The sequence below is a fragment of the Oenanthe melanoleuca genome, chromosome Z (genome assembly GCF_029582105.1).
Source record: "Oenanthe melanoleuca isolate GR-GAL-2019-014 chromosome Z, OMel1.0, whole genome shotgun sequence".
Classification (NCBI taxonomy): domain Eukaryota; kingdom Metazoa; phylum Chordata; class Aves; order Passeriformes; family Muscicapidae; genus Oenanthe; species Oenanthe melanoleuca.
In genome coordinates, this window is record NC_079362.1 from 31,814,071 (window position 1) to 31,839,752 (window position 25,682).

Genomic DNA, 25,682 nt, shown 5'->3' on the forward strand with positions numbered 1-25,682 from the left:
TAAAATATATCTGAGCAGCCTGCCTTACAAGAAGTAAAGCACAGGCTGTCAGGGGTACAATTGCTGTCTATGAAATGTGGGATATGGATAAAGAAAAGTGTTATTTGAAGTGTAGTACTATGTTAACTTAAAAATGGGAGCTAATGTTCATGCATTGACCTTTTGATTTCTCAGTATCAAGATGATTAGGTTTAGCAACAGCCTTTCCAGATAGAACAAAGAGCTTCTTTCAAAACAGACTGCATGTCTTTGAGGTATGTTATATAATATGCAATAGCAAAACTTAGGCTGCTGTCTGTGCAAGTCTCTCCTAATCCTTAACAACCATTTGGGCTTTGTGCAATGTTTTGGAAAAGCACTGTAGTTCACCAGTTTTGCAAGCTTCGTTTCACTCAGCAAAAAAGATTTCTCCATTACTTTGAGAGAAGCAAGGTTTGTGTGTATTAGACACACAGAAAGTGAGAAAAAAGTATAAGAGAGCAGATAGAATTGCAGCTAATAACACTCGCACTTTGTAGAAGTTCTAATCTTCATTGACAGACATAAAGTCGTGGGTTTGGCTTAGCTGTATATCAGGACAAAGCTATATTTAACAGCAGTGACATCAGAGGAGCAGCTGCAGAGTTCATTTTCCTCATTCTTCCCAAATATGTTCACTCCCTCCAGGTATCACTGTTCTTCTTTCCCTGACTGTGTTCATGCTGCTTGTGGCTGAGATCATGCCTGCAACTTCTGACTCAGTCCCACTAATAGGTAAGTCTATTTTCACTGCTTTGTGCACCATGTGCAATGCCTCTCAAGAGCTGTTCAAAGCCAATTTGAGGAGTGACTCTTTTTGTTACTCCAGTTTTGCATTCAGCAATGTCAGGAATGTCAGCCTGGACTTCACCATGTGCATGTATGATGAAAAGGACCTACGTAAGGTTACAAAAAAGCACTGGAAATATTAGATAAGCAGGTAACTGCAAGGATTGAGAGGACACAAAATCAACACTGCAGAAAATCTTTCTTCTTTTGCATCACCACACCTCCCTGCTATTACACTAATCCTTCCTACCTTCTCTCTTCTCTCTATCTTAAGAGTAATTCAGGATACAACAGTCAAAATTCAAGTGTATCACTGGAACATTTTTAACATGTACTGGAAACTGTGGGACAGATCACATCTTGGGATTGTGGGCCAGACAGACATTGTTACAGCCTCTGTTTTTATAGGACCACCCCTTTACTTTGGTTTCGTGGGGTACTTTGGTCTCATTACAGGGTAGAGAAAATAAACCTGTCCTATTTTACAAAATAAAAAAGAATGGACGTTACCTGAAAGACCTGTGGGTACAAATCATGATTAAAGTACATGTTCTAGACAGCAGAAATGAATAAAATAGTCAACAATATGTCTAGGTGGTGATGGAAGATGCACATCACAACTGTATAATGAAAGCCTCAAAAGAGTTATGTGACTAGGACAAAAAAAGCATTTACTCAGACAGTTTCATTATCTATCTTTAAGGCTTTAAAACCAGGCCTGACTCTGGGGAAGGAGGATGCACATGCAACAGTAAGGACAGTGGTGCTCATAGGCAAAAGTTTCTGAAAGCCTCCAAAAAATTTACACATCTTAGTGAAAGCCAGCAGGACTCATGGCTTTGAGTCATACAGGAACTTCCAAAAAATTAATAAAACATCTTTCTGAACCTGGGACAAAATGTAGACAGAGCAATTCTAAGAGAAACTTGTGTATAGGGAGGAGACAAAAGCCGTCGTGAACCACTGTTGACATAACTTTATGCATGTAATACATAACAAATCCCATTTAGAATTTGTAAAGTGGTACACTTGCCTATGGTCAGTCCACTGGCATTAACCTGAACAGTTTCTACTAACACAGTCTTCTATCACAGAAGGTAGGATTTGTACCAAGAAAAGCTATGAAAAATTATGTACCTTTACGGACTTTGATGCTGCAATAACAGACAATATCTGCTTATCAGAGAATTACTAAAATTGCTGTAAATGGTATCCACTACTCTCCCATTCTCTGCAAATATTTTAATTTGTTACTGTAGACAATCTTGTTGGTCAGACATGATTTATTCTTAAGTGTTGGATGGCTGTTCCCAGGCCCCTTCCTCAACTGTCCAGAAATGTTCCCTGAGGACTTGCTACCTGATTTACCCAGGGACAGAGTCAGAATGACAAATCTTTTGTTCTCTGGATTGTCCTTTTGACATTTTTAAAGGTGGATGCAACTTCTGTCTTTCTCCGTCTCCTTATTCCTGCAATGATCCCTTTAGGATTCTTGATGATCCCATAGATTCACGAAGGTTCAGATCTCACAATCAATCTCTGAGTCCTTCCTTATCTATTTCTGGTTGTGTTCTTCATCCTTGAACCATCTCTAAACACAGAAATGTCAGAGATCTTGATGGTGCAAACAGGAAAAGTACATATTGCCTTGACCTTATCACTGTTCACTGTCACTAAACCATCCCCTCCTTTCAGCAGCAAGTCCATGTTTACCTTGTTCAGCTGTTTGTGTGAGTGTTTGTGTAGTGATAGAAACTCTTCCTGTTGCCCTTGACTCCCTTTCTAGTCTCAATGAGTTTTAACATTTCTGACACCAACCATAATGACAATACTTCCAAATTTTCATTTTGGAACCTGTTTCTGCTTCCCACAACCCCGTCTCTTCTGCACTGAAGCCACAGTTTAACCATACTCATCTACTGGTGTGCTGTTTCTTGCATTTGGAGGCACTGTGCTTTAAGCCCTTTCAATTTTCCCCTCCTGCTTTATCCTTCGAAGCATTCTCTGGTAGGCATACTAGTTCCCCCCAAAAATGACAACTCTGTTCACAGAGGAGGTCTGTGCTCTGCTTACTTAATTCATTGAGTCCTCACTCAGTTCATGGTCCTGATCTTCACTATTTCACAGTAACTCCAGCTTAGGTTGCCACTGATTGTCATTTTGTTCCCAAACAGTTCTTCATTGTTAGTGAAGGACCCCTGCACCACCCCTGGTTATATATGTGCTGCCTTTTCAGCAGTCATCAGGGTAGATAAAGGCCCTGGTGGCAATGAGGGTTTGTGTACAGAGGTTTTCCTGAGTAGTTTTAAGAAGTTTGGATGGTCTGTTATGCACTCCCACACAGAGAGAAGGCCCCCCCCCACCCCATCCAAGTGCCTCCTTCACATAATTTCTTCTCCTGAAGAACTTCTGACAGTGAGGAATGTCTCTCAATATCTCAGTTTTCCAGCATTATTTTTACTTGACTATGTGCAGAGTTTCAGTTGGTCCTGCATATTCCCCAGACATAATGCATTGCTCACTCTGGAGACAAGGTCCTCCACCTTGTTTCACCATTCTTGATGTCTTTCTTGCTCTTGAATACTCAATACCATTTTTTCCACCCTTGTCTGCTACTTCTACATTTGGGTTGTTATCTCCCTTTCACAGTATTTCTAGTTTAAAACCCTGCCCCTAACTCCTTGCTCCACTCCAGATTTGCAGGGAGACTGCTTATCCATTTGGTTTCTGCACCCAAACAGCCCTTTTTCAGCAAGTGGATTCTGTGCTTTTACATGATCTCGAGTTCTGTAAATCGTATCCTTCCTCTAACAAAGTAACATATCATCTTTTCCTCACAGTGGCCTTACACGTGATCCCAAATGGGATATTTCAGCTGCTGAATGGAATATGCCAGGTCGTGATCACAGTTTTTCAGTGTGATCTCTGGTTCAGTTAAAATCCTGAGAATTAATATGAGGAAAAGGAGTACATTTGGAAAGCTCATTCAAGTTTTGAAGAATGAGCATGGTTAGAAGCAAGTTGCAGGAATAAACAGATTTTCTAAAGCATGTGGTTTGTGAAGGATGCAAATAATTTGATCTTGAAGTAAAAAGATCCCTTTCTGATCTCATGAAGAGTCACTGTTACTGGTCTTCATACAAGTGGATGCAGAGATACTTTGAAAATGTGACTCCCGTGTTTAAAAATCTGCATTATATTCTTAGGGCCTATGTTTAAAAAAAAACCAAAACATGCATCTACACCTCTCTGGATCTGCATGCACAGCCTTTGCTGTTTCAAAGCCACTAATGCTTAACATGCTGTGCTTTCTTCTCCTTCTGACCTTGGCTTTAACTACTGAACTCTAATAATATGGGAAGATATCATGCTGCTGTCTTTCTTGAGGTAGCAAAGGAGAACTGGTGTAATATGACACCAAGAAAAGTACTAGCTTTTGTGTACTGGAACATGTTTACATAATAATGTATGTCTTAGAGTACTTAGAGAGTAATTAGTTCATAGTTAAGGGGAACCTCAAATTATATTAACAACAAACAAAGCACCTCTCAGATTAAATAATCAGAAGGATGCAGGTGGGACAAGACAGTTGCTCTTTTGTACCTTTGCAAAGTGGATCACCTCTTCCTTGGTATGTGCTACTGCGTTCTCTGTCTGTTTATAAAGCTGTCCAAAGCAGGGACTCTCTTACTCCACACATCCAACTTTCCCACATGAGAGATTCCCATTTCTTAGTAGCCTAACAACTATCATGTTAATATGTGTTAAAAACAGGTCAATTTCTTTTTCTGTAAAGAGCGAGTGACAAGACTTGGCCTAGGAATCGGTACCTTTGAGCACCAGCACTGTTCTGCTCCTGCTGCTCTTGAGCTTTCCTTTACACAGGTGAGCAATCCACTTTCTGTGCCAAGAAAAGTTCCAATTGGACAGGCGGGTCCCCTGCTCTCACTCAGCTTTCCTGGGGTTTGCATTCACATCAGTAGCTAGCTAATCCTTGTTCAGCAGCGTGTCAGCTCCTGTCCTTGTCTAGCACACACTCCCTTTTGGGGAAAATATTTATTTTCAAAGCCTAGTTTTCAACAGCATACATCTATGCAAAGAAAAACACCACAATACTTCAAAGGTTGAATCCTGTCCTTCAAAGACATGCCAATGGAAGGAGAAGGCTGAACCAGGGAACGATGCCTCTGTTTCTGTTTAAAATGTTAATCATCCATAGCACAGCAATAAGCTCAACCATTTATATCGAAGAGTTGAAGTTCTATGACATCTACAAACACAACAGTTTAGCTAGAATCCAGCACAAATCAACTTTATGAACAAGGATTCCTCCTCTGAAGGGTACTGGAAGTCCCTCCTGACACTTAAAACCTCTAGAATGTAGCTCCTAAAAGACTTTCAGACTACGGCTATACAGCGGCAACTGTGTCCTAAACTTACCCTTCCTGCTGTAGTTTAATCATGCCTTGTGGGAAATGTGTCTTGCTGCAGTCATGATTTTACTTGTAATTTTTCTCTTTAAAGTTACTTTTACCAAGAGTCCATGTAGGTAGGAAACTGGAGTTCATTACTTGAGGAAAGTATGTACAGAAATGCAGAGAACTCCAGATGTGCTACACAACTAAATTACTGGTCTGACTGTGCTAATCACTGGGTAAAATCATAAAGTCTGTGTGATACAGCTCAGGTATAAGACAATTGTTTCTTTTTCTCCTTCTAAAAACCTATGTAATTATGCAGATTTGTTTTTCATTATAAATGCCAGAAATTTCGTGTGTATTTCAGGCACCTTCCACTCCCCGTTATTGCACTCATCCAGTGCATTACATAGGAAGATGTAGCCATGTCCCATGGTGTTGATTTCCTGGCTCAGCAACTAAATCAGCATTAAACAAATAGGGTTACTAATGAGTACTATTATTTTAATAGTAAGGCAGATCAGGCTCTGCCTTTTGAAATTAAAGGACTAGATAATTAATCTGAAAACTACATTTGAGGTATTTAGCTCTGCACTGTAAGGAATTTTTTTTTTTAAATAAAGATATTGTGATCCATGTTAGGTGAATGGATTGAACCCAATTATATAAGAGGTATTTTCAAACCTAAATTATTATATTATTCTAGGTAAATAATAGTGGACAAGGATCTGGTTTTGGTAATGGTTATATGGCCATTTCTCAGGAAGGGATGAGTTCCTCCCTTAGGCAATAGACATATGCCTGAATGCCTTTAAAGTCTTCATATCCCTGATCTGTTTCATTAAATTGTGTTTTCTATCCAAAAGCAACCTTATAATTAAGACCAGGAAATCATGCATTAAGAAGTAACTAAGGAACAAATTCCTCCAAGTCAATACATATTTCTAACTACCACTCTTACCTTTCATTACTATCTTTTGGCTGGAACATCCTGAAGATTACACACTTGGTGGTCATGTGGTCCCACATCCAGTGGTACCAAATAAAGCAGTGATTAGAATCAAATTTATCATGCACTGCTGTAGGAAAGTCTTCAATAATGCCTCAGGATAAGTTGCTAGTTTGGGCTCATAGACTTAAAAAAAAATCCTCTCCTAATGTAATTTTAGTTCCTACCAAAGTCAGCCAGTTTTTTTAGAAAGATGGATCAATCCACAGCCCATGTTAAGTCAGACGGGTCCAAAAGCCAGACATTTTCCAAAAGCTCTGGAAAATTTAGGCCAAGCCAGTGAGGAGCCTGACCAGCACATCTTCCTTACTATTCTTTTCCCCTGCCTGCAGTATCACCTCCAGAGGCGCAAATTTTTTTGGGCCACATGGCATTGTTTGCACTTCCCTCCTCCTGCTGTGTGGTTAATAATTTCTGATTGTTTTCCATGCCAAAGTAATTCCAAAGTGCTGCAAATCCTTATTTTCTACCAACTCTCTTCAAGATAACACCACTGATTTTGGATCAAGAGTCTGTATTTTGCTTTAAACGGAGTTTATAGCAGAAAGTGGGGAACATCAGGAAGCTGGTATGTACACCATGTTTGAAAGGGGAACATGAAGTTCATAAATATGAGGAACTGGCACTTCCTATGATTAACGTCCACGTGATGCTTGACATTTTGGCTAGATGTATCAAATAAAACACAATAAAAATAAATTTATCTCCATCTCCAGTTAGCAAAACTGCATTCCTCTGTCTTATTTTGCTAAGTTCCACTCTGCTTTTTTGAAAATCACAACTTACTTGCTGCTTGGGGCTCCATTATGATGATATTTTCCAGCTGTGTCCCCTCCTTGCTGTTCCTTGCCATGCCTATGCCATTTCAGTAAGCATGAACACTTTGTACTGTAGTTAAGTACTTCTGCAGAAGATGCTTGAGTTGATTTCTTGCATTTAGTCATGCAGCAAATGAGACTGGAAATTACTAGGACAGGGAAGCAATGTGGTGCTTTGTCACCTTCTGGAGTTACAGATTGTTTCAAGTTATGAACATAAGGCATTAGTTGTTTTGACTAGAGAGAAAATTAGATTAATCCATATTACATTTTTTATCATCTTTCAGTGTGTTCTCAGCAGATGCTATCTCACTTTACTCTGTCCCTTTTTGAGCTTTTGGAGTGCTTTTCCCCCCAATCCTTTCGTGGTCCTGCCTGGTACCTTGTCAGAAGCAAGACCCTGCTCAATCTCTGTTATGAAACAGAAATTCTCATTCAAGGCAACTCTTACAGTTTCATTCCCCATGATCAGTGATGATTTTTCCAAAGCCAAGAGTCTTGGATGCTTTTTCTTTAAAGAATAATACAATCAAACAAAATAAGAGAACAGTCTTACTTTTCAAACTCACGCTTCTATTCTTCAGGAGAATATAGAAGGAGAAGAGTTTCAAAACACAGGTACCATAATCATATGTCTGCTTCTGTATTTCTGTGCTGTCTGTGTACAATAGTAAGTCATGAAGAGGCCTTCTTCTCTATCTTTTAATTTTTTGGTCTCTGAGTAACTCTGCCATTGCCATTTGTAGACTGTCACAGCATCTGCCCAGCACCAGGCCTGATCTCTACAATAGGAGAAAAGAAGGATGCTTAGAAGCCCCTCTGCTGGTATCTGAGGTTTACATTAACCTCCACAGACATTAGTTCTCTCACCTGAACCATTTCCAGAAGGAGGAGCAGTGAATATCTCATTCTGAGCTCACAAGAAGCACAAAGCATTCAGCCCTGAATGACTGAAATCACTGGACTTAGAATGACTCTAACCCAATTATTCATTTACCATGCAAAACCTGATGTTTTCTGAAAAGATAGAATAGAAACAGGAACACCAGTGGGAGGCATCCAACATTCATCTTGATCAGTGTGAATACCTGAGCACAATACTTTCTTCCTTCCTTTGGTGTTTCACAGGAACCACAACCACTGTAACTGGTCACAGTGCAGATGCTCTGTCTCTCTTGTGAATGACTATGTTAACAAATCTGAGTTTGCTAACAATATTAATAACTTCTGGCATGATAGGGTATGATATATGATATATGATATATGATATATGATATATGATATATGATATATGATATATGATATATGATATATGATATATGATATATGATATATGACATATGACATATAATATATAATAAATATATAATATGTAATATATAACATATAACATATAACATATAATATATAATATATAATATATAATATATAATATATAATATATAATATATAATATATAATATATAATATATAATATATAATATATAATATATAATATATAATATATAATATATAATATGATATATAATATCACTGTTCAGTGACAAAATCAAGGCAAAACATTAATCTTAGGGATTCTGTTTTGCTTGCCATCTCTCATCAGTCCTTGAAGTTAATCCAGTCCCACTTCAGCAAAATGTCTTCCAGAACATCTCTAAAATAATCCTAAAATGCTTCTCCAACATCAGATAATGACACAAAACATCCAAAAATGAATTGAATGCTCTTCAAATTATGAATTGCACATTGTTGCTATCCTTTTAATACAGGTGACATCAGAATATGCCTGCAAAGAATGAGTAACTGTTCTCATTGACATTTTAGAAGACCTTCTGACTATCTGTAGTTTTATTAGGTCCATGTTTGTTATGACAACAGCACCTGATCATCTTCTGATTGTCCTGGGACAGATGATAACAACTCCTGGATGTTAAAAGTGCTGTCCAGATAGTATGTTACATAATGCCTTCTGGCAAAGAAAAGGAAGAAAATAAATTGTACAAGAGCAAATATTTCATACTTCTTGAAGATCAATCAAGCATCCAAACCAGCTGTTTTATTCACTCACCTCTGCTGAAGAAAGCATGATACAGGTTTTAAAGCCTATGATGACCATTTAGAAGTGACCAATACAATATCCTCAGTATTCCTGAGGAATGTTGCTGTGTAAGTTAGGGATATTGAGAGGCTCCAAACACAGGTCTTCTGGTGCATTTTTCTGACCTGTGGTAAGTACCCAGGGCAGAGAGCAAATGAGCTACTTCAGTCTCCAGAATGTCAGTCACTTCCAAGCTATGCCTCAGAGCAGATGAATTACCAGCAACCAGATCCCTGGTATTTCACACGCAGCTTGATCTGGGATTGCTGTTCCTAACACTTCCCACAGAAAAGGTGCAAGGGAGTACAGATCAAACCAGTTTTTCTCAGTGCAATATAAACAAAATTAGTGAAATACAACATGAAGGGAATCGTCACAGATTGCAAGCTGATCTAGTAACTAGAAATTACAAGTAGGACACAGAGGGGTGTTTAGTGGGAGTTGTTAAGCATTTTCCTCCTGCAGTTTAAGTAAAAGGGGCTGAGCTTCTTTGTAGAATCAGATTTGCCTTTGCCTCTGCCAACAGACACATAGCCGTAGGACTTTGTGGGAGCAGCAGCTTCAAAGCACTAAAGGAATAAATAGGATTCAGGATGGTTCCTAAAACACTGCCAGAAAAGGTTTGGTGGCTAGGTCAAGGCTGTTGCTTGGGAGACCAAAGCTCATTACTTATCTTCCCCATGCCCCACCTCACAGGAGAGCATCCTATTTCTGTGCTCAGCAACATCAGTGGAGACCCAGAAATAGAGTTTGCTAATTCAGAGCAGTGTGGGGGTAGGGTAGAATGAGTGAAGATTGAAGTCCTGTGGCTCCAAGGGACATATTATCAATGAGCATTGTAGCTTGATCCTTTCAGCAGCAAGGCTTCTCTGCTCACAGGGCTGCTGGAGAAGGTCGAGTTATAATCATAGTCAGAGAGGATGCTAGAGGTGATAGTTGAGTTCCACTGTGGGGAACTGCAAGGAATTCTTTTAATAATGGATGCTCAGGAGCGAAATTAAGCCAAACAAGGCAACCATTGTATCTGAGAACTGTTTATTGGTAATGAATAGACAAAATAAAAAGGATTTAGTCTACTAAAGAGGGCTAGAGAAGACAGAGCAAGAGGAAGAAAAATGGGAGGGGAGGGAGAGAGAGGGAAAAGAGAGTGTTACCACTGGAGGTCATAGATGTCCTGAGGCAGGGCTGTGCACTCTGCTGCTTTTCAAGGCTCCTGTGGTGATGGGCGGCCAGACACAAGGTGAGTGGGATCAGGCAGGGGCCAGGAGCCTGGACAGGGTCAAAACAGGGATCATGGTGGTGGGCTGGTTCGGAGGCAGGCAGGGTTGGATGCGAGGGGCTCAGGCAGGGATGCATGGACCAAGCAGATGTCACTGCCATTGGGGTCTCTTTATGCCTGAGATCACTCACAGCAGGACATTTGGTGGTTTAGAGTCTGTGTTCTTCCCGGCCTGAACGCCGAAGGAAAAGCAGAAGCTGTTTTCTGAGGTTTCCAAGGTTGTTTATTCTTTCTTATCTAAAGAATTCTTTTTCTGACTAACAGAGGTCCTGACAAGCTAGTCAATCCAAGGCACACTGTCCGCCCTTGGGGCAGGACTTATCTTTTATACTATAAATTACGTACCTAATGTTTACAAATTACTTTCCAATACATGACACCTTTATTACACTGTCCAACTTTCTCCCAAACCAATCCAGTGGTGCCATCCTGGCCCAAAGATGGATGGCATGAAGAAGAAGAAAGAAAAACATACCACGCCCAAAATCCTCCATCTTAGCTTTAAACCCCCTAATATACGCATTTCTAAAAATCTGCTTTTCTACCTTCTAACAATCTAATTTATACTCTACTTACTTTTTGTGACTTGTAATTCTTCCTGCAATGACGGTAATTTTTCCCCGGGGCTTAAATCCAGTCCACAGGGGTCCTGGGTACTGTGCCAAGGCCTCTGAGACCCCTGCCCAGGGCGTCTCAAGGCATCCAGGGAAGCCAGGGGAACACCCTGGACTCCCACCAGCAGGCAGGGTGCTGGTCAGGGAGGCAGGACAGACAGTAAGGGTGAGTAAAAGCCAGCAAAGGCAGGAGAGCCAGAAGGCTAGCAAAAGTGTAAGACTCAAGAAACCCCAGAAAGACAAAAGGCAAAGAATAGAACAGTCCCCATAGAGCACTCATGGCTAATGATGCAGCTTCTTTCTATGCCCCAGCTTGTCCCAAAGAGTGCCTGCTGACAGGAGAGCACTGGCCCAGTCCAATATCCCACTGCAGTCCAGTGGTAGAGAAGAGACCTTTTGCCATCTGACTGCATAGTGTCTCTGGGGTACAGTATCTTCGGTGTTCCCCTGCTGACTGCCCCTCCCATGTGAGACATGAACTGGTGGCCAGGAAAAGTGACCCTAGAGACAAGGCCTTTCATCTTCTTCTGGCTGCCTCCTGGATGTGGCACATGTGCAACCTTTCCCCCATGTGCCTCTGACAACCATTGTTGAGGCATAACAAAACTGAATTGACTCCTCACAAAGTGAACAGGGACAGCAGCTGTACCTGTCACCAAGTGGTGGGTTTGATCTTGCTGGTTTGAGGGCAAAAGACTGCCAGGAGCAGAAATGAGCAGACTGGAAGATTAGGCCATGCTTTTAAGGAGCTGCATGGAGGACAGCACAGGAGTTTTCCTTCTCAGTTCTTCTGTTGCAGTAAGACTGTTTTCCTGCTGCCAGGAAAGACAGAATATAAGATTAAACCCTGGAAGAAAAGATCAGAAAATGCTGAGTAAGTAAGGATATCATTTCACACCCATGAATGTTTTGCCTTGTGGACATACCCACTGAATTCTGAGGCCTTTCCTTCCTTTATGGGGGAATGGTCACTGAGTCTAAACCCAGGTTCTTGGCCATCCCTACCTGGTTCTAGATTGTAAGGACAGTCAGATTTTCAATCAAGGAGATGTATGGGCATGTGATCTAGTAATTCCTTTGTGATCAATGGCTATTAGTTCTATCTTCTCTATCACACAAAAGGAAGCAACAGCCTTCATCCTGTCTCCAGCTGGAGATGTGAAAGACCAGCAGCTATGACAGTCATTGCTATCTTTTTCCTTCACTTTCACTGTTGTCTCTTCAGGACCTGGCAAACTGCAGCCTTCGAGCAGTTCTGGGCATTTCCAGGACTTTGCAACTTTCCCTCTAAATACAGCACCTGCACCTACCTAGGTCTAGCTGCCAGATTTCACAGATATCTAGTACACATTTGACTGCCTCACACACAGGGCTCAAGTACCATGCACTATGTCCTCCATCCTTATTTTCCAACTAAAGACTTCAGTGTACCTCGTACAGGAGCACCCCACTCCTCCCCTCAAAATGCTCCAGCCTCTTCTTTGCCTACCACCCAGCAAAAGTGTAAAATATCTTTCTTTATGGGTCCCTGGCTCCCCTCTTTTTCTCAGTCTGTTCTGGAGAGAACTGTTTTCTATTTATTAGCACATCTACACAGCAGTTTACTGACATCTCTTTCTGGGCTTATAGCATAAAAAAACCTGGGAGCTCCAATTCCTCTGCTCATCATTAGCTAGGATCTTGAGTCAGATATTAGTAGGTTGTTTCCAAGTTTAACCACGTGACTAATTTTCCAAGGATATGTGAAAAAGCTTAGCTAAAGCCATTTTAAAGGGACCATTTCAGTCCTTTGAAGTCTGATGGCATCAAAGTGCATAGAGTTTAAGCAAGTTATTTAGTGACTCATGGCAGTAATTAAACAAACAATATCAACACTGCTGTGTTTCTATTACATGGGGCATGTAACAGCTTCCCTGAAACCTGGTTTGCTCTGCTTCTGCCTGCCTGTTGACTCTCCTCTCTATGAATAAGTGCAATAGAGACCTTTAAATTCATCTCACCCTTTGGGACTATTCTTCTAATCTATATACATAATTCATTTTGTCATGAAAAACCGTACCTCTTGAAGCAATTGCAGGCTTGTTTTCAGGAAGACCTTAGAACATCATTATTTAGACAAGCTTTTTGCTCCTGAAGTGGTGGGATTTGGTATTAAGAAACACAGGCAGAACAAAACTTGCTTTGGAGCTTTGATTGAATTTTTTACTTTTCGTTTGAGCTGCAGGAGGGAGGGCTGGAGGCTGCAAAAGGCTGCAGTCTGGGCAGTGTGATGTGCTGTCCCACATTGCACCATTATGTCAGCCAACAGTAATGCTCCTTGGTATTTTGCCACTGAAACCTTCAAATGTCATTACCCCTGTGGGTAATTCTGCTTTACACTCCAGCGCATCAACTTCACTCCTGGCATGAGGAAGCTGTACTGCTAGGAGATATGGCTTCAAGCCTCAGCTCTGGCTTTCAAGATCTTGGTTTCTTTCCTGCACAGAAGATTTAAATATAGCAAGGAGTCTGTAGTGTACTTTCATAGGAACTAGAAGAAATGGTCTTGAGGGCTAAGAAGAGTAATGAGGAATATGCCTAACCACCTGGGAGCAGTAGTGGGGCAAACACGGGGAAGGGGTGACACTTTTTGGAGGGGTCCAGAGGCACCATGAGGACAGCATCTCCCTCCAGCTTCTCTGCTAGTACCACAGAAGGCCTAGGACTGGGAATGCTGGTGTTCAGTGGGTGTTGTCAGCTCAACTTCTCACTGTCCTGGCAGCAGGCACAAAGGTGTTCTCTCTGTGAGGCCCTGCACTCCTCCTAAGGGACAAAAACCAAACAGTTTTCAACTTTTGGGTATTCTAGGCCTTCATTCACAGGAGAGAAGGGAGCTGAGCAGATAAGCACCTCAGATGCTCCAGTGCAGCAGACCAGAGAAGAGGGTGTTCAGATGTGATGCAGTGCTATTCAAATGTAGATCTCGAGGCATAGCCAAGGAATGTTATGTGCTCCTTGTATTTCCCCTCTCCTTAATCAAGTCCTTGTTTTGCTTGCAGCTCAATATTTCGCTAGCATCATGGTCATCGTTGGTCTGTCTGTGGTGGTAACAGTGCTGGTTCTGCAGTTTCACCATCATGACCCCCAAGCAGGAAAGATGCCCAAATGGGTAAGCAGCTTTGGTGATAAATATTCAAGAGGTTGCTACTAAAAGAAAAGAAATTGTCTAAAAGCTACAGTAAACTTGTGAGAGGCAGAAGTTTTTCTCCATTAATCTGAAGAGTCTGTTACAAACAGCATAATTGACCCTTATGTTTGCAATTGAAGGGGAAAGAAGAATACTAAATGTGCTTTTCCACTAAAAACGCTTCGTCTTACTCTCCATTAAAGATAATTCCTCCTATTTGGCCTTTCTTTTCAACCTTATGATGGAGTGGTTGAGTCATGACAAAGTTATCTCATTCAGCACCTACTTTGCAAGCAGATACCAGTACTGACAGAATGTGCTAAATAAACACTAAGTCTCTACTGGGCAGTCTGTCTGCTGCCATCTGATCTGTTTCCAGTGCATTAGCATGTGGACCCTCTTTTCTCTACAGCAGCAGACTTTGTCAGCCCAGTGAGGTCTGGCATCAATGTCAGCTGGCTTTCAAATAGAATGTTTCCTTTAGATTCTCATTTTGCATAGAAAATGATGGTTTTCCCCCCTCTGTCTTTTTCCTTATGGATTTTAAAATAGGCAGGGTATGCTTGAGTTTACAGAATGAAGAAGAACAAAAGCAGAAGCAGATACAGATAGTCACAGTCAACTATCTACCACCCTGTTTGTAGGTGTCCAGTTGTACAATATCCCCTGATATCTTGTTCACCACATTTGTCATGCTACAAGATTATCCTGATGTGCTGGGTAATTGAGTATCACATGGTAACCAATGTCAGCCCAAGTTCAGAACTGCTTTCTAATTCCTCTCTAAAATAAACTGCCGCTTCAATGCAATTTATTTTTTAAAGTCCAATAACAATTAAACATACTTACAATTATTTCCCAACGTGCAATTAAAAACATCTTACTTTCAAGGCAGCAGAGAATGTGAATTCTGGATGAACTTTCCTGTAGGCAGAATCTGAGCTCACGAATCTGGGAAACGTTCTTCAGATGTCTACATGGACAGAGTCTTCAGCAGTGTAACAACCCATTTCATTGCTTTTTGAGGAGCCCAGACACAATGGTTCATGTTAGACCTGCTCACAGGCCCTGCAAGTCAGTTCTTGCTCTCTACCAGTCCCTTGTTTTCTTGGCTGGAAACACAATGTACGGCAGTTTCTCATCCAGGAGGAACCTTGTTCAGTGGCCTGACAGCTGAACTGGCATACATTACAAAATATGCCATCAGGAAGCAAAAACTGTGGAAAGCATTACTGGGAACTGCAGATGATAGACTGTAAAAGCTGTAGACCACACAAGCTGACAGGGCTGAGGGATCTCAAGAGGAAAAGAGTGAATGCTAAGTGTGTAGGGAAGAGGCTGACCCCACAAAAGTAGGCACTTTTACTCTGCAAGAAATGGCCAAGGCTCAGTTGTTAGAATTCATGTCCTTCTCTATTCATTTTGTTGTTATTTTGTTTTGTTTTGTTTTTTTCCTCTTTTGCCTGTCCACCTATGTCAGGTATCTCTTAAAGAGACACCTTGAATGACTTTGGCTCAGTTAAAAAAAATCTGAAGTGAAGAAGTAACTTAAGAAAGAAGAAATTTTTTTACATTATGTTTTTCTGCATTTTCAAGTACTAGCTACTGCCCTTGCCATTTACTTACTTTCTATAATGTCCTCTTCCTATCAGAGCCAGCTATCACTTTATTGCAAACTCTAACCCTGATTAATTGGATATTGTTACAGGATTATTCTCACCTCCTGCTTAAATGGATTTCTCTGCTGAAGTCAGTTGCAGGGGGAGTCATTGGACAATTGGGCATGTGTGGGAGCTTCTGCAGACCCAGAAGACTTGAATCAATGCACTTCCTAAAGACATCTGCTTTCTAAACCATTTACAGTTGAGCAGTTTATTTTCCCTGCCTATCTCTCAAGGGGGCTGTTCTTGCACTTTGCATCACAAGAGAGAGGTTTATTATTAGTGTTTATCCTCTCTGTAGGTGTTCACTTCCCTTATTCCACTGCTTAGAATTGTGCCTTCCTTTCTATTAATCTTTGATGACTTACAAACCAGCCTTTTCCAAGAGAGGAATTTAAATCCAAGGTGTTCAGTCAGGGCATTTGCTTGGCTGCTCAGTTGAGAAATGAGAGCTGCTGGCTGATCGATGCTTTTGATAATGTCTGCTGAGCTAGCATGGAAAAGAACGCTAAAGAAGGCCCAGTTAAGGAGCTGTTTGGGAGTGGATAACATCAGGTATGGAGTACAGCTCAAATGACCTTTCTCTGCTGACAGCCAAGATTGTTGCATGGGAAAGAGATATGGAGAGACCAAGCACTGAGGGAAGAAGGGGTCTTGTGGGAAAAGGCAAGAGAACTCTGGCTCTTTGTTGTGCCTAAATCAGGTTTGTTATGTTTCAGGCTTATCTTTTGATATGCTTCAAACCTGGACATGCACAGATCTTCTCAGGTGCAGAGGTCCCTTATCAAGGGAGCTTTAATTGGAGACCCTCTGCTCTGGACTAGGCCAAGCAGGTGGTTGTGATGGAAGCTAGCACTACAACTGAATTATAGCTAGGAGAAGCTCACAGAAGGGTTGTTGACCTCTGAAGATAGCTGTACCTGTGTACTTCCTTCATAGAAATCCATATATGACAATGCAGGTGAGAGTATAGATTCATATCATCATACTCACCTGTTTTCCAAAAACCTCTGTGCCGCAGCTGTGTCTTAAATTAATTGGTATGAAAAGAACAGATTGATGCCTGAGTGTCTGTTTTTTCAAGGAAATAGGACATTTGAAATCCAAGCTAATTAAAGGCTGTGTTACTGTCTTCTGGGTATTTATTTTTCTATGGGAAATAGGTTTAACTGTAGTTATAAATGTAATTTCCCTAAGGAATAAAGACTCTGTCTTGAAAGAAAAAGCAGCATTCCTATATAAAAGTGCTTTTTCATCCTCACATTTCCTTCCAGTATTAAGGCAGACATATTAACATTTTCTAATAAGAAAGTTTGTCTGACTTAGTGTTTTGGAATTTCAGTAGTCCTAGAGAATTAGCTTCTCTCTCCACTTTGCAACTGACACTGTTGACACATTGCTAGCAATTAAGATCTTTATTTTGTTCCATGTTGTCTAATTTTATGTCCATTAGCAGTCTGAGCACATTATAATTAAGTAAGTTCAATTAAAAGTAGAATCAGTTTTTTAGACTACAGCACTCTAGGTTACTATTTTTTTGTGGTGACTGTGGGGGAAATAATGAAATACTTATAGCAAAATAATACGAATAATGGAAAACAGTCTTTCATGGACTGTCATAGTTTAAACCCAGCCAGCATCTAAGTGCCCGCAAAAGCCACTTGCTCATATCCCAGCTCCCTTCCCTTGTGATGATGAGAATCAGGAAAAAAAAACTCCAATACATTGTGGGTTGAGAGAAGAACAGTTTAATAATTGAAATAGAATACAATATAAAATATGAATAATATTAATTATAGTAATGAATAACAATAATAAAAATAATAATAACAGCAAGGGTGAAAGAGAGAGTAATTAAATGCCAGAGAAACAATTGATGCACAGTATAATTGCTCACCACCTGCTGATTGATGAGCAGCAATTGACAGCCTCCAACCAACTCCCCACACTTTATACCCTTTTGGAATATCCCTCTGGCTAGTTCAGGTGAGCTGTCCTGGCCATGCTTCCTTGTGGCATTATGTACACCTGCTCACTGGCAGAGCATAGGAAACTGAAAAGTCCTTCATTCAGGGTAAGCACTGCTTTCCAACAACCAAAACATCAGTGTTTTATTAACATTATTCTCGTACTGAATCTAAAATACCATTCTGTACCAGCTACTAGGAAAAAAGTTCACACTATTCCAGCCAAAACCAGTGACAATGATGAAGAACAAAAAATTCACTAGTGAGAAAGAAGCAAAATGGCTTGCAGCAAATGGTACAGGGCTGTGACCTAGAAGAGCTCACGCTTGCATAATTTAAAAATTGTTTAACTGTCTTTCACTGGTCATTTGTTTTGGCTATTATTAATATTATTATTATTACCATTATTATCATTATTATTATTACTCCTATCTGTAGTTATTAATGCTTCCTCCTTTCTGAAATTATGCTTGTCATTACAGCAGAAACTCAAAAGGGCTAGCTGTAATTTCCCTGTTCCTCTATCTGTATTGTGCAAACACAGGAGTCAACTCTTCCTGCAGCTAAAACACCTTTGGAGGCAAAGTGCAGTCCCAAGTCGAATATGACCAAAGTAACAAGAGCAGGATTATACAGGCAGTCCTTGTGAGTCAGGGCTCAAAAAGGAAACCAGAGGCCACATCTGTTCTCTCCTTGATGCCAGATTATTTGGCTTACAGCCAGCATGATAAAGTCATCAAAGAGATCTGTCTGCATGGAGGGTCCCCCTCAAGCACATTGTAAATACCCGTTTTATATGCACAACACCTGGAGGATCTTATAATTACAAGATTTTGCTGTTTTAATATGCTGCTCTTCACACAAGACTGTTACTGAATCCACAGCCTTTTTCCTGCCTTTTGCAATTAACAATGTTAACAGTAGGAATTCTAGCAGTCTCAGATTTCAGACCAAACATTTGAAGATCAGTTCACTAGAAAAGAATTCTGGATGCAGAATTCTCCAGAGTTAGTTCCCTTAATGACCTTGACAAGAAACATATGAGGCACAATCTGCCATGTGCCCGTTAGAGCATCTTGTGATGCACCAGCACACAGGGAAATGACAGCAGTTAATAGTGACACTCAGATTTTGAACTGCTAAATGCAATTGATTTACTCTTTTGAAAAAAGCCTGCTGTATTATGTGGTTGAACTCCTCAAAGGAAGTATAAAATAGCTTTCAAAAAAACCATGAAAACCCAACCAAGGTCTTTTATTTAGATGTAAACAATAGCAGTAGGGATAGGAAATGTTCTAGAATCTGTGGTATAGGGATTTTTTTTTCAGCAAAATCACATTGGCTCACGAAAGTATTTAACTGTATCTCTGTCCTTACAATCTGAGAAATGTTTTATAACCATACTGCCAATTCTGTGTTGTCTGCTCAATTGCAGAGATCTGGGAGTATATGATAAAGATGGGTCTCCAAGAATCATTTTGTAAAGTAAGATTTTACATATCTTCTGCTTTATAAGCTAACTGGGTATTGAATACCCCTATATTCAAGGCAGATCCAATAAAGAGCTATCCTTGGTAAAAAGCTAGACCCTCAAAGAAGCATTTTGAAAGCAGATAGCTGAAGAACACATAAATCCTTCAGTATTTCTAAGAGACTGTGCGGACTAACTATAATAGTCACAAAATGTTTCAAAAACTTTTAAAATGCTGAAGAATCTCCTGTGTTTCTGCCATGGTAACTCTCTTTCAGGTCCGTGTCATCCTGCTGAATTGGTGTGCTTGGTTTTTACGGATGAAAAAACCTGGGGAGAACATAAAGCCCCTCTCTTGCAAATACAGCTATTCCAAGCACCAGCTGAGTGTGAGCAGCCTGGAGGTGAACGTCCTTCCTGGGCACCAGTCCAGCAATGGCAACACCATCTACAGCTACCACTCCGTGGAGAGCCCGTGCTGCCCACAGCAGAACGACCTGGGCAGCAAGGGTGCAAAGATGACTTGCCCCTTAGGCAGAAGATATCGAGCTTGTGCAGAAGAAAGCTTTAATGGATACCCTTCCAGTGATTGTGAAGATCCTGGAGGAAGTCCAGTTCATAGCAATGCGGTTCAGGAAACAAGATGAGGGTGAAGAGATCTGCAGTGAGTGGAAGTTTGCAGCTGCTGTCATAGACAGATTATGTCTGGTTGCATTTACCCTTTTTGCCATCATTTGCACATTTACAATACTCATGTCTGCTCCAAATTTTATAGAAGCTGTTTCAAAGGATTTTGCATAAGGTTTTCAAAGATGAGCATGGAAATCAAAAAGTAAAAATTGCCAGTAATTTTACTAGATAATTTAACTCAAATAGAGAAGTGTACTTACATGTGCTAACATACACAGAAGGGGATTAAAATAATTTCAGGACATAATTATTCCTGATGTTAGTGATTGTAGTTACTGAATAGTAAATGTATTGAACTCTGTTACTTATTCCATAGATTAGTGCCACATATACTTATGTCATGATCTGTGATAAGTGATAGACAAGAATTTAATACAGTACAATACTACAATATATTTATTACAAGTTAACACTAGTATCAATGTCTTACTTTGAATTTGTGAACTTTTGGATATTGTTAATTTAAATTATCATTGAAGACTATAAGTTTTGCATACTTTTGTTGTTTTCAGTATGTCTATGTTTTATAACTACTGTTTGGTGTGGCTGTGACATGCACTTCTCAGATTTGGAAGACGTATCTCCACAGTCTCATGATGCTGTATATTGTATTTACGAAAATAAACTGTCATCATATTAGCTCAAGCTAGAACAATGACTGGATTTTTTTCTTGGTAAATTTGTTATGAAAGTATCTTTCCCAGAAAATCAGTTTGTTTTGTTTTGGGTCTTTTGTTTTCTTTTAATTAGGAAATATTGGTTGTGACATTGGAAAGAAAATTCTTTCTCCTTGATGACAATCACGTATATAATTTACAATGCTTGCTTAACTGTTTGTCACCTTGAAATTCTACTTAATTTAAAATACCAGTGCTGTCTTGGAGCACAGCTGCTAACCTTAATGATAACTCTGTGCAATTAGGGCAGAACCTTGTGTCTCCATGATATCTAGGAAATGGTCCACAGATTTAATTTGGCTCATATTTCCTATCTAATCTATACCACTAAAGTAGTATTTTTTGAAAATTCTATTAATACAGTCTCCTTTCCATGTGGTCACTAGGCTTTGTTAAAAGGAGTGTATAAAAGACTAATTTTATTTTGCTATGTTTTAATGTATCAATGTTTATTATAGTTTTTCTGTCTCTAAATAGTATCTAATATAATGTCTATATGTTAATAAAACATAACTGAATTATGCCACTTCCTGGAATATATTGGGGGAGCACTATTATCAGTAGCAGCTTTTTTTTCTGCCCAGTACTGTGGGTAGGAATGACACCTCTGCATGATTTTATTCTCCTGACTGATCACAGCAGAGCTGCAAAAAACCATAGTCTGATGTGGACACCTTTGTTTTTTGGAGTAACACAGCATTTCTGTGAAAGTTCACTAGAAGAAAATAACCTATTTTCTTCTCTGTCACACTTTCAAATTCCTATTCTACTAGGGTGAATAAAAAATTAACACTTCCCCTACTTGCATGATGGATCCTTCCCATCACCGTTGGAGAGAAAGATGATCATGATTTTACTCAACAGGAAATGTTTCCATCTAAAATGGATGGTGAAGCTGGTAGTTTTATAGATTGAAGAAATATGCTACTATTTCTTCAAGGAAAAAGTCTCTCAGCTTTTCCACTATGGCCTTTATTAGGTGGTGATAATGTGCTTTAAACAGAGACTTCACTGTTTTAATGTGAAACCTCTGTAGTAGTAAGATTAGATCATCACAACCATGGATTTATCATACTTCTTGGAGTTATGTTCAAAAAAGCACCTAAGGAATGTTTTGTGGGTTATTTTTGTTTTTGTTTTTTTTTTTTTTTGTTGTCGTTGTTGTTGGTTTTGTTTGGTTGGTTTTTGTTTGTTTTGTTTTGTTTGTTTGCTTGTTTGTTTTTTAAGGGGAACCTAAGAGGGTCCTGACTACAGTGATCTTTTTATGTTTCACTTAACTTTCCTGATTACTTCAGCTCCAGATGCAGCTCCAAGTGGTAACAGTGGCTGATGGTACAATCCCCCACTGGAAATTTTGTCTGTATTTCAGAGAGATCTCTTCTTCTTCATAGGAGCACTAGTGCTCTAAGTAACATTTTTCAAGCCTGCAGGAGAAAACTCGTCATACCTGGTTATTTCTCCTGCCCATTCTGCTGCTTCTGCTTACAAAATTGTCCTTGCTGAGATACAAAATGTGAGTCAGGAGGGTTTTTCCTAATAGAAAAACTTCAATGAAGAGCAGAATTATTTTGGGGCTTTAAGTTAGTTATTCCAGGCTTTTCTCTTGGACAGCAGCTCAAATACTAATTTCATTTTTCTGTTACTTGAAAGTCTAAATATCCAACTATTTCTGCAATTTGTGATGAAGGATATTAAATAAACTTTGAAGCACTTATTCAAGGACCACTAATATTTTTGCTTGAAAAGCATTTTTGAAAGCAATTTTCAGTGACAGGATAAAAAAGGTAAAAGCTGATGTTGAAGCACACAGTCACAATAACTTAGCCTCCTAATGGAAATCATGTTCCCATATATGAAATGAGTTGTTGTATAAGAGTGTTTTTTACTGGATGGATAGATATTAAGATCAGAAGGAGGATGGAAACTACCTGAAAGCCACAGTGAAAAATTAGTTTAAATAGCATTTTTTCATATATAAAGTCAGTGGAAATAAAAAAACCAAAACATTTATAGGCCATGACTTTATACTGTTAGATTGCCAAGGCTGGATTTCCTCTTACAGAAATGTCCTGAAACTCAAATTATATAAGTGGTATGCAATTTACAACTATTTACACTCTACTCAAACTACTTCCTGATTACTTCTTCAGATCACAAATGAGACAGATCTGTTTGCTATCCACTTATCACTTGGCCATCTGAAAGGTATAATGATGCACCAAGTTTGTAGAAAAAACTGTGTAAGACAGCACAGAAAAATAGTTACTGTACGTAGAAAACACTGCAGAATAAAGTGTGAACCAATCTAAGATTTTCCTGAGAATTACAGTACACTTGGAAAGATTGATATGTACTGATTCACAGCTTTTTATGGCCTCACCAGTTAGTGCCATGGTGGATTTAATTCCCAGAGAAGAAAGAAATCCCAAACTGATCACAAAGGTTAAATGGCAACAAGAAACCAACCTGTAACATCTTTGCCAAAATCCAGGCACTTGCAGAAATGTTACACAAGGAGTGGTGGCCTTACCACCCTACCAGGTGTCCCCTGGTAACATAGAACATGATAGTAAAGGTCCTTGTGTACTTTATCTTGCTGAGGAGCACCTTATTTCCCAGAAGGCACAATAGGCTTCTGCTATGAAGCTGTTCAGCATAAGATGAGAATTTCTGCCCTGGTTTATTAATCAAACATAAAGAACTATTCATATAATTGAACATAATCTTTACTTTGACTCATGAGTTATCTTAACATATCTAAATATACACATGAAAATTTGTGGGGTTTTTTTGGTTTTGGTAGAATATTTTTGTCTTGCAAGTTTTCTAATTTATTTGCCAGAATGAGAAATGTAGCTGCATAACTTCCAACAGTGAATATCAAGTATTTCTATATTACAGTAAGGTTGCATACTTCTTTAATTTGAAATTAACTTTTCAGTCATGATGACAATAAATAAGTAGGGGATCATGATCTAAACCCATTATTATGAATTACCAAGTGCTAGGAAAAGAGGATGCTATATATTAGAAGAAAGTTAATGAAGAACAGGACTAATCTGATATTTTAGACAAAAAGAATATCAAATACTGAGAAATCCCCAAATACTGTGAAATCCCTACAGAAATAGTAAAGGCAAAACATTTAGGGTTTGAAGGCTGAAATGCCTTCCCTTTTGTGAGACTCCTCCTGGCAGAATTTGGAGTAAAAATTTAGAACTCTGTTATTGATGAGGTTACATCTGGGTTAAGAGGTTGGGCTGAGCAGTGATCCTCTGGCTGAAAGGTTTTCCAGAATTACATACCCAGTTTGGAATTGGATGCTAAACAAGGGTCTATAGGGTTTTTTTTTTTGTTTGGTTGTTTTTTTTTTGTTTGTTTTGTTTTGGGTTTTTTTTTTTTCTTGATGGCAGAATAAGGGAGAAAAGACATGAAACATACAAAACTCCAGGTTTCAGTTTAGGGTTGAAAGAGTGTCTGTGTCTCAAGTGCTTTCAAAAGCTGCTTAATATTGACTTCCAATAACAGACAATAAATTCAGTTTTCCTAATAAATTATTAATGTATTTATTACTCCTTGTTAATATCTAGCATATAAATGAATCTAGTAGTCTCAATGACTTGAAAAACCCACCTTTCATATGACAAAGCAAAACTAGCTGATTAAGTATGAGTAAAAAAACTTTACTGATGATAATCATGATCATTATTAGCAATCAAAGTCCTAATCATGGCACAGTTATATTAATATTGAAAATATCTTGATCATGTCACAGACACAATTTTGGAAAAGAAAGTTTGCTAGTTCTTCAACACATAGAGAATTTATTTTGTGAACAGAAGCCTCTGAGTTGTTACATAGGCTGTCAGCACACTGCCCCGTAGATTTTATTTTAATGGAAGAAACTGATGAAGATCTTCCCGAGGAAAACATAGTTTTGACACAGATCAGATAGACTTGTCTGACTGAAGGAAAAACTGTGTTGGGAAAAAAAAAAACAAAACTGAATGCTAGCAAAAAAGCTATGCATTCATTCTGATGGCAAGATCTAAAAAGAGATACTATTGGAAAAAAAAACCAATGAAAAATCAACATTTTTTATTTTCAGAACTCATTCTTAGCTCATAGAGACATTTTATCTTCTTGGATTTTTAAATCCATTTATCAGAGAAAACAGGATCTAAATTCCAGACCAGGTACAGGAATATGGTACTGTGCCTTTAGGAGTATCTACTTCCTCTTATCGAAAATTATTTTTATTGAAATAATGTGCATGTTTATAGAACATATACAACATCCAGAAAGGAGAAGTATACATGACACAGCACAGTGAGTTCTAATAAAAATAAATTTGAAGATCATATCTGTGATGTTCTTGGCTTTCAGGCATATGACCTTGCATTCCGAATTTTTCAAGCCACATTAATTATTAACATTCAAGGACAGACCATAAAAATTGGAAGACACCCTTAGATACCTGAATATCCATGTTAAAGCTGTACATTCAGCTATTTTTGTCAACAAATAGCACTGAGGTGTTTTTTCTACAGAAATTTCTTGTCAAAAAAAGGAATGAAAAGACCTTTTTAATTGAGAAAAAAAGCATGACAAACAAAAGAATAAGGAAAAAAAGTTTCCTTATAATATTTTGTGAAATTACATGGGAGAAAAAATTGTCTTGATAGTATTTCATGCAGAGATTTCTGAAATATATAGTACAGAGATTTCTGAAATATACAGTGCAGCATTGTGGTAGGGCAAATTGTACTAAAAAAAGGGGAAGACAGCTTTTAAACTACAGGAGGAGCATTAAAGTAGATGTTGGAAAGAAATTCTTTACAGTGAGGGTGGTGAGACACAGGAACAGGTTTCCCATAGAAGTTGTAGATGCCCTATCCCTGAAAGTGTTCCAAGTCAGGCTGGATGGTGCTCTGAGCATTCTGTTCTAGCACAAGGTGTCCCTGCCCATGGCAGAGGGGATCCAACAAAAACAATTCTCTGATCCTA

The 25,682-nt window shown here is 39.1% G+C and overlaps 1 protein-coding gene across 1 annotated transcript in view; it reads left to right on the top strand.

Moving 5' to 3' along the window:
• LOC130265046 (neuronal acetylcholine receptor subunit alpha-7-like) overlaps window positions 1-20,562 on the top strand; it is a 59,612-nt gene extending 39,050 nt beyond the window's left edge. Inside the window, 4 exon segments of the mRNA XM_056513813.1 lie at window positions 667-753; window positions 14,082-14,191; window positions 19,587-19,841; window positions 19,843-20,562. Coding sequence (XP_056369788.1) covers window positions 667-753; window positions 14,082-14,191; window positions 19,587-19,841; window positions 19,843-20,109 — 719 coding nt within the window. The 3' untranslated portion in view covers window positions 20,110-20,562.
• Window positions 20,563-25,682: the final 5,120 nt, after the last annotated feature.